Source organism: Solanum dulcamara, chromosome 5 (assembly GCF_947179165.1).
Source record: "Solanum dulcamara chromosome 5, daSolDulc1.2, whole genome shotgun sequence".
Lineage (NCBI taxonomy): Eukaryota > Viridiplantae > Streptophyta > Magnoliopsida > Solanales > Solanaceae > Solanum > Solanum dulcamara.
This window is the reverse complement of record NC_077241.1, coordinates 49,598,445-49,608,370: the sequence shown is the minus strand read 5'-3', so window position 1 is coordinate 49,608,370 and position 9,926 is coordinate 49,598,445. Positions and strand designations below refer to the sequence as shown.

General features: G+C 34.6%; 1 protein-coding gene across 1 annotated transcript; it reads right to left on the bottom strand.

The window, feature by feature from the left end:
• Positions 1 to 3,656: 3,656 nt before the first annotated feature.
• Positions 3,657 to 9,872, bottom strand: LOC129890581 (uncharacterized). The gene is made up of 5 exons (XM_055966109.1): positions 9,262 to 9,872; positions 8,858 to 9,117; positions 8,429 to 8,611; positions 5,201 to 5,346; positions 3,657 to 3,879 (listed from the first exon to the last, which is right to left on the bottom strand). The coding sequence occupies exons 1-5, from the start codon at positions 9,689 to 9,691 to the stop codon at positions 3,657 to 3,659; spliced, it is 1,242 nt and encodes a 413-aa protein (XP_055822084.1). The 5' UTR covers positions 9,692 to 9,872.
• Positions 9,873 to 9,926: the final 54 nt, after the last annotated feature.

The window sequence follows — 9,926 nt, the reverse complement described above, 5'->3', positions numbered from 1 at the left end:
AATAGAGTAGAAGATTAACAGATTTCAAAAGAATAGTATATAAGTACAAGGGGAAGGAGGGAAGAGGAAGTTAATAACCGTTGCATTCTTCATTTTGAATTTCTTTTTTTATTTTTTAATTTCTACTCTCCGGAAATTACGATGTGACGCGATTCACCATGAGGACTTACTTTAAACGACGACGTAATTACTCTTTTATATCTCTTTTCCTTTATTTTCACAAAAAAAATAATCATTTTTTCAAATCTTTCACATCACTTCAAAAACTAGCTTTTTTAGTGGCAATTTGCAAACCCCTAAAAAAATGGGTACTAAAATTATTATATTTTTAGATAGCAACAAATAAGAGACAACATATATAAGTCACTTTTCGACTTTTTATACTTCTTTAACCTAAACTTGAAGCCAAAAGGCAGGGCGTTTACGAAAAATCAAAAAACTCTATCAAATCGAACCTCGAAGAAAAAATGACAGTAATTTTATTTGTTTCATTTGATTTTATTCTTATTTTAAAAACCAACATAATTTGTTTAGGTTTTGATTTAAAGCAAAAATTACCGAAAGAAATTGAATCAAATAGACTATATAAATTTAAAAATTATAATTACATGTAGTTATACCAAAATTTATTTCAGACTCAATATAACTTGTCATTGAGTCCTTTAATTAAGAGTAAATATATCAAATTCTCTCCGACCTTGGCATCAAAATTTACTTTAGCATTTTAATTATACATATGTTTAAATATCCTCATTAACATCTTTTAAGTGAATTAAATATCCCCTTAAGGGGTGACGTGGCACAGTGAGTGCACTCACCTAAAAAATGTTTTTACCTTTTGAATTTAATTTTAAATATGTTCTTCGACCATATGAAATAAAGTAAATGTGGCCTCCATCTAAATTTGATCCCAAATATTTCTCTATCAAGGAAGAACTTGCTCAAATTTATCTCTCAAAACTAACGAAATTCACTTCTCTCTTTTTTTTTCCCTTTCAATCAATCATTTTATGTTAGGTCATAATTAGTTTATTTGATTTTTTTTTCTAACCGACGAGAGAAAGAACCAAAAAAAAAGAATGTCTAAAATATTCTTAAACGTCAAAAGGATAGAAAATATTTTTCTAAAGATTCTTACACATCAAAAGGACAGAAAATAATTTTCTAAAATTACTTTTTGCTCAAAGAATGACTAAAGGATTTTTTCTTTTTCAGTTTCTTAAAAATCAATAATTTTTTATCTACATGATTAAAATCATATGCATAAATTCAGTTCAACAGAAATAAAATCAATATTTTATTAATTTACTTTTTTAGACTAATTCATTAAAAACTATTACTTTAATTTAGATCTAAGCATGATACTAGTGGCATGACTTCCATATGATTTTAAACATACAAAAAAAACATTAAATAAATCCTATGAAACAATATCTAAATGGAAGATGCCAATGTGACTCAATTCAATTTATATGAATAATTTCATAATATCTAGATAGGTGTGATCATGATATAGCAAGTTGTATGAGTGGCCCTATGATTTGATTTAATAGACAAAGAATTATTTATGGTCATGATTTCTAAAGCATAAACTACTTTATCCTTTTTTCTTTTTTAAAACAAAATGATTTTAAAGTCATTACCAAACAACACAAAAAAATAAAAATCCTAATCTTGATGTCTACCACTAGAAATGCTTTAAAAAAATTATTGATAAAATTTAAACACACGTCACTGAGGATTTTAATAATATTCATATAGGCATACTTCAAGACATACATAAATAAGTTACGATAAAAATATATCAAGTAGCACGTAGTTACCTTCCTCCTTTAGACAGTCCCCAATTATTTATTATTATGCAAAGTAGAGTTTACAACATTATTACAAACTAAAATAAAAGGTAAGTGAATAAAATAATATAAAAAATGTAAAAAGAAATAATGACATCTTAAATTTTCGTTCGCAACTCTTCGTGTCTTGAACTTTGAAGTTCAAACTCTGTTAAACCATAAACAAAATACAAGCAGTGCACTAATAATATAAAGGTACATCATTATTATACAATTTTACCTTAACAAAGCAATCAAATAAAGATAAGAATACATTTCAAAAATAATAGATTCATACATGTAAAGAAAAGTTGGGACTAACTTGAATATTTCGAATAGGAGGAATAAGCAAATAAAAATCTGAACAGCGATACCAATAATTAGAAACAGAATATTAAAGTATGCAAGAAATCTTTTCTTTTTGTTTTTGTTTTAGTCTTAGGAGTAAAAAATGTAAAGTATAAATATTTCTTTCTTTTCTTTCACTACTGTGTTTGTGTTCTTGTGTTCTTTTTTGTGTATATCTTTTTCTCCCTTCTCTGTTTGTGTGTTGTCTTTTTTTATATTGATAAAAAGACAATCAAAAAAGACAAGAAAATTCAAAAAAAATGGCGTATCTCCATTTTAGTCAGACTTTCTTTTTCAAATAAGTCATCGGAAGGACATATATTTCAAAGAAGGTGACAAAATTTTCAACAATAAAATTAATCAAGATCAAAAGTTTAGCAACCAAATCAATTCAGATCAATTCAAAATAATTGGAAAAAAATCAAGCTAAAAGACAACAAACTCTGTCCAAAAGTCCCAAAACTCATGCTAAAGGGGTCTACTATCAATAATTGATAAGAAGCTATTATACGAAATAATAAATTAAGACCACAATTATCCGATCCAAATTCATCAAGTTAAGTCAAGAATTAACAATTTAATTATCAATCAAGACATACAAAATCAAGAATCAATAACTTTAATTTCAAAAATGTATTAAATCATAAAAGGACATATTATATTCAAACATATAGAGATACATTAAAGGCATAGACAACCTGCAAACAAGTTAATCTTATAAAAAAATAGTGGTTAAACTTTAAAAATATATTTTAAAACTAATTTATAGAAGAAGCAAGTAATAAAGAGATAAATAAATTAGATTAACACACCATGATGGATCTGTATAGATCACAAGCAAAGAAAACAGGAGTGTTCCAAAGAATCTTTCTCAAAAAGCTCAAACCTGCACCAATCTCCCACCAAGTTTCTTCCCTCTCCTCTCTAACTTTTGGAGAATAGATTCCTGTGAGGTGCCAATTGAAATCGTGGCACTTCCCTGTGAAACTGCAGGTGACAGAGTACTTGCCTACACTACTAATATACCCCTCCCATTCTCTTTTGCCCCACATTATGACTATGTCTCATTTAGTCCCACTGGCCTCTAATTGGGCATAATTAACCCATCTGTTCCCCCAAACTTCTTTGATTATGTCAGTGATCTCCCCTTCTACCTTGGCTTCCTGAAAACAGATCAAATCTGCCTTCCAAGTGTTCAGGATATTTTTCAATACAGCCCTTTTCATCACACTATTCATCCCCCTAACATTCCATGAAACAATATTGAGCTTCATCATTTTCCTATCGCCAGATATCCCCATCTACTTCTAGTTCCATAACTCATAAATTTTGTACTCAACTCCAGGCCTTTCAGTTAATTGTCTCCTTTCTTTTTAACTACAGTTAGTTCCCCCTTCTCTCCTCTGCTTCAATATTTTTTTCTTTTAGCTGGTGATTTTTGCTGTGAGACCTATGTGAGCGGGAGAACTTATCATTCTATTGGTTAAAATTTTCTGGTGACTTTTCTTGTGAGACCTGTATGATCGGGAGTGTATTATCATTCCATTGGAGAGAATTTGTAGACGGCGGATAAGGTTCTTGTGCATCTTGATCAATCGGTTTTGAAGCCCAATATTCATTTAGGGCTTCTTTGGTCCATTTCAGCTTTTTTTGAGAAGAAGTACTGTTGTATTCTTCTGCATTAAAGAGTGCAGTCCACCTCCAAAAAATTACAATGTAGTAAGGTTAAGCTTTTAAGCTTTACAGAGCACATAAGAAATCTACAAGCTCATCTACTTCTTCTATACAGTTTCCTTAACACCAAGAGAAACAAGACACTAAACAGTTCCATTTCACATCATGAATGGACTTGATCTTGTCTTCAAAACATCTCTTATTCCTTTCCTTCCGTCCACCATATACTTGAAGGTATTGTCCTTCACCATTTTTTCTGACTCTTGCTACCCCCTCTTCTCATCCTGCAACTCACCAAATCTGCAGAATGCTTAGGCATTGTCCATTAAGTCTTTACAAGACTAAGGAACATGTTCCACAGTTGTGTAGCGAACTTGCAATGCAAAAAAATATGGTTGTTGTCTCCCCAGTTTCGTTGCACAAAAAACATCTTGTCACTACTACTCTCCCCTTCTTTTGTAGAACCTCATGTGTAAGGCATGCTCTCTTCACCATTAACTTGGTCAAACATTTAGCCTTGGTGGGAGCCGTGCTTTTCCCAATGTTCTTCCAGATGTTTGGGCATTCTCCATGCATCACACTGTTGTCCATCTTGTACTTTTTATTCACATAGAAAAAGTCATCCCTTAAATTTCTCCATCTCAGTGTATCATGTTGCATAGTAGTGCTAGGAAAATCTTCCACTTCACACAAAAGAGTTGTCACCCTATCTATCTCCCGGTCATTCAAATGTCTTCTAAAATTTAGAATCCACCTTTGATTTTTGACCAGCTCTCAAAAATGGTTGCTTCAGGATTACTACTCAGCATCATAAGATCAGGGTAAGCTTCTTGCTAAGGGGCTTGCCCAATCCAATCATCCTTCCAGAACAAGCTATTGGTACCATCTCCAACCCTAATACTGGAATTGCCTTGTAGTTTTGGCCATATTGATCTGATCGTCCTCCAAACTCCCATCCAGTTCACCCTCATTAGAATATCATGGGCTAGATTGGCCAAACTTGGGGATATGACCTCCTTCCATAAAGTAGATTCTTTTGCACTAAATCTCCATCACCGTTTCATCATTAGACTGTTATTCTGGATTCTCAAGTTTCTGATCCAATACCCCCTTGACCTTTGCTCTGTTGCACCACCTCCCATTTGACCAGATAATCTGCCCCCACCCCCCCCCTCCCAGATCCCAACCACCCACTTTCCTTGTTGCCTTTCCTTAGGAAGTCTCTTCTCAGTTTGTTTAGCCTCTTGATCACACTTGCAGGTATAGAAAATAGAGACATCACATAGGTAGGGAGAGAGTTCAACACTGAGTTGATTAGTGTGACCCTTCTCCCTAGTGAAAGGTACTGTGCTTTCCACTGAGCCAACCTCTTCTCAGCTTTCTCCAGAATGTTCTCCCAAATCTCCGCATCCTTGTGTCTCCTGCCTAAAGGCATCTCTAGGTACACTGTGAGCAGATAACCCACACCACACCCAAGTATGCTACCAAAAGTCTGAATGTTAAGACACTTCTTTGACAGGATTAATGTTGCTCTTCCTCTCGTTCACCCTTAAGCCAGATACAACTTCAAACACTACTAGCAGCAAGACACTAATGTTGCAAACTTGTTCCACTTTAGGTTCACAGATTAAAACAGTATCATCTGCATATAGCAAATGGCAGATCTCCAGATCCCCTCTCCCACCTCCTCCTATGTTGAAGACTTGAAGCCCCTCAGTTAGTTATTCTAGTGGTATCCTCATCATACTATTGAGGCCTTCCATGGCTAAAATGAATAGGAAGGGGGATAGAAGGTCCCCTTTACTGAGTCCCCTATCAAAGTGAAAAACCCAGTACAATTATGATACAGAAGCCTATCCATTTTAACAAGAAAGAGACCATATATACACTTAAGTGAAGACATTAATTTCTCTCTTGCCCATTCACCTATATACTATTTAGTTCTAAACACATGACTTGATTGAAAGATGGGGCCTCGCTTGCAAAATATTGTTTTTGAGCAAAGTTATTTGAATCCAAATTGGTTTAAATTCAGTTACTAAAGCTGGTTCAGTCCGACATCTAAACAAATACTTTTTGGATACAACATAATGGATCCTATCTAAAAACATGTGTGTCAAAACAGATATTTTATCCAAAAATCGACGAACTGTCTCTGATGACACCACTATAATGGTCCTTCTTCTCCAAATATAAAATATTAAATAAATAAGTTCAGGAGTTCGGCCAAAAATGGGTAAACTACAATTATTTTTTTATTCTGATTAGCTTTTTAGACATTCATGTGAATTCTTGCAGTTTGCTTTTGAAATATTCACATGAATGAAATCTCTCTTTGCTGATTTTTCAGATTCTTTGAAGTGTTAATCTTTAATGTTTTGTCACATCTAGTTTGATTAAATGTGATAATTTTTTTCAATAATAAATATGTGTTGTCATTCATTTCACATTCTCTTATTCATCTTTTATATTCTTCTACTAATACAGTCATTTGATCTTTGAAAATTGATAGTCATGTCTCAGCAATCCGAAAGGTCTGTACATTCAACTAAACCGGATGTATGTAAATACCTAGATATTCACTTGTTTTCTTATTTTGTTAATTTAGGAAAACGGTAAATGTGATTATTTTCAGTTGGTTGAAAACATGCTCATAGATGAAACTAAATTCGTTATGTTGGATCAAGAATGATTTTGATGATCGACAAAAGGAGTAGATGGAAGAAAAAAGTTACAACTTAGTGTTTCTATCAATCTAAATCCATCTGGGAGTAGGAGAAGAACAGATACACGGAAGAGTGGAAATCTAAGACAGTGTTTTTCCTTAAACACAGTAGCAGTTTAACAAGGAAAAGAAACAGAATTCCACTCAAAGAAGGAGAAGTCTAGTGTCTATAAATAAAGAAGGTTTTTCACAAAGAAGGCTTGCGCACTTACGATAGAGAGCTTCAAGCAGAACAAATTCAAGTAAGAGAGAGTTCATATTTGAGAGAGTTCTGATTGAGATTTCAGAGTGCTGTGAAGACAAAGAAACTAAATTGAACTACTTTTTCCATAGGCTTATGCTTATAGTTCTAAGTTTGTTTTATTTGTAATAGTGATTATCGAGTTGTAATCATTGTTGATTTAGAGTAAAGTATTCTTCTAGTTGGGGAAACTGGAAGAAAGGGTTCAACAATCAAGGGTGATTGTTGAAGTTTAGGAATTAGAGTTTATAATTCCTTAGATGGCTTAGGTTTTTAATCTTAAACAATTATTGAGGCTCAAAGTTTTAGTGAAGTGGAGTTAAATCCTACAGAGTTGTAGGCCGTGATTTTTCATCCTTTTGAATCAAATTTTTTACGATAAATCATTGTGTCATTACTTTATTTGTCATTTGAAGTCCAGTCTTGATAATTGGTAAGGAACAGATTATCCAGACCTATTCCTTAGGCAAATTAGGGGGTCAGTATTCTAATAATTGGTATCAGAGTGGGTTATCTTAAAAAGAATCTAACTACTAAGGTAAAGATTACTATGAATTCTGTACTTCCTCTCGAACACGGTGAAGGGCAACACGTCAATAGACCACCTCTATTTAATGGGAAATACTATTCCTGGTGGAAGGCTCATATGGAGGATTTTCTTCAAGCTGAAGATTATGAGCTATGGTTGAATGAGTCGTAGGACTCGACTTACGTACGTAAGCTACCTACTTAAAAATATTACATACTCAAGCTACTTGAGTGCATACCAAACTTACATAGTAAGGATTACATAGTTTCATAAAGTAAGATGAGATTACGAACCCACGAGGAGGAAAATAGAGTGACACATGGCAGCATGAGGTAGTGCCATATGGAAGCAGCTGGGAATGCCACGTGGAAGCAACTGAAGCAAGGGGGTGGTCCCCCACCTACCACGTGGTAGCCTCTAGTTGGAGGAAGGGGTGCGTTGGACCACTTAGGGCTTGACACATGTCACCACTTAGTGTATTGCGATTGTGGTGCTGCGGTTGCAGCTGGTTGGATGGCATGTTGCAGGGCTGAAAAGTGTTCTAAAAGGGGTGTGGGTACTTCTGGTTACAGCCACACGACCCTCCCTTTCGTATTGTTAAAGGTTTTGCGAAATAAAGATTAAAAACTCTATTTTGATATCGTAGCTTCGGGCGAGTTGTTTGGAGTTTGTATTGTGTAATGTTGAAGTAATTCACTTGTATATGCTGTTGGTTGTTGTTGTTGGTATGGTTGTTGACACGGTGTCCAATTTGAAATCTCGGGGATGGTAAAGTTATAGGGAAAATGCTGCCCGATTTTCGATAACTTTAGAACTAGTAACAAACTAGTCGAGGGTATTGGATAAGGAAATGATTCCTATGGGTACTTGGTTGTAGAGTTGGAAATTGGAAAGTGAAAGGTTATTAAACTTAGTATTACTCTCATGTTAATAGGTCAAGGAGATAACGAGGCGAGCTGGGTTATAATTAATCCATAAAAGGTATGTGAAGCTTACCTTTTCTTTCTTTTAGCATGTCTTAGCCTTAAGTTATATATATATGAAGGCATTTTCGGAAAAGAAAAGGCAATGACTACTACTTCATCTGTTCGTTTAATGTCTATTCCAAATCTTGCTTCTGTTGGTTCAGGTGTTAATTCAAGTGGAACCTCTGCAATTCCTGGTAGATACCATAGCCTTACACCTTGTGCGGATTGGTTACCAACATAGCCATCTAGTTGCCTACTCCAAGTGAGATCTTTTCCACTAGTGTTTCTCTTCTCCTTTACACAAAAAGCAGGAAGAAGAACGAAAAGATTAGTTGACGATGCAACTTTTTGTTTGGGTGAACTCATTTAGTTATATACACTGACAGCTTAAAGAATTTTCCATCTGTTATCCAGGTTAGTAATCCCCTTATTTTGTACAGTTATTTGTAGTGATTTTAGGTGATTTAATGTTGTAAAGAATTATTTTACACTATCAATGTATAGAAATTAAACTCGACCAGAAAAGGTAGAGAGGAATACCAAATTGTTGATTTGCCCGGTTTGAATGTTAATGAATACAAGAGGGATTCCTGAAGATACTGCTGCTGAAAACCAGGCCATGGTACGAACTAATGTGGCTTCTACTCTATACTCTCTTGTCAGAGGCATAAAAACTATGGAGCATACAACTGTAGAACGAGAATCTGGTAGATAAGTTCCCACCTTCATCTTCCAGTCATATTGTAATCCCATTTGGTTATACCCCCGTGATCCCGAATTGACCATTCTTCTGCTCATTTCTGCATCATCAAACAAAATTCCGCTATAAATAATTTATGTACGATGTTCCTGGTAGACTGCTGCAAAAATACATAATACGCAGACAGTATAAAGATGTTTTACTCTATTTAAATGTGTAGTAGTAGTGGAAGGAAGAATTATACCCTGGAGTTCAGTGCAACGTTCGAAAGTTAATTCTGCTATAACAGCAAGATGTCTCTCATCAGATGCTGCTCTAACGACAAACCTTTTCTGGAGATTGGAACGTCGTTCAACTAAGACATATCCTCTGAGTTTAAGTGTACTCTCTCCCCTTCTAACCTTGAACCAAACAAAATGTCCAGCAATTTTACCAAGAAATAAGGTTAACTCTGACCATGCTTTGGCCTGAATAAAGGAGTCATCATCAGCAGCTAATTCAGCAATACCTTCTATGATGTCCCCTGGGAGTGGCATGCTCAGATCCCATCCATCTGGATCTTTTTGCCTCACTTTCTTCACACCAACAACTTTCTCAACATTCGCCATCTGCTTCTTCTTCTTCTTCTTGAAGATGGAACAGTAGTATTTCTTGAGTAGCCGCAATAGCTTCATATATATCTAGCACTGATCAACCCTTTCTGTTAATGAACTCGAGCACGGACATCTCAAGGTGAATTAGATTTCTAGTTGTGAACGTCAGAAAGGTACTGTGGTCTTCAATAATTTGCTTAGAGAAATATTCTCTCTGGTTTGATGTATCCGAAGGGTCATTTATCAAACAGGCCGGCTCTACAGATTCTTGTGAGCAAAACGCCAACAAAGTGAAAAAACAACAATCTGAACTAGA

What these genes read in the sequence shown, in the direction of transcription:
- LOC129890581 (XM_055966109.1), bottom strand. Translation starts at nt 9,691, where the DNA reads ATGAAGCTATTGCGGCTACTCAAGAAATACTACTGTTCCATCTTCAAG. An exon ending in CCGGGCAAATCAACAATTTG is followed by an intron (nt 8,612 to 8,857) that starts GTATTCCTCTCT and finishes TTTTGTGTAAAG; the next exon opens with GAGAAGAGAAACACTAGTGG. An exon ending in ACATTAAACGAACAGATGAA is followed by an intron (nt 5,347 to 8,428) that starts GTAGTAGTCATT and finishes CTTAACATTCAG; the next exon opens with ACTTTTGGTAGCATACTTGG.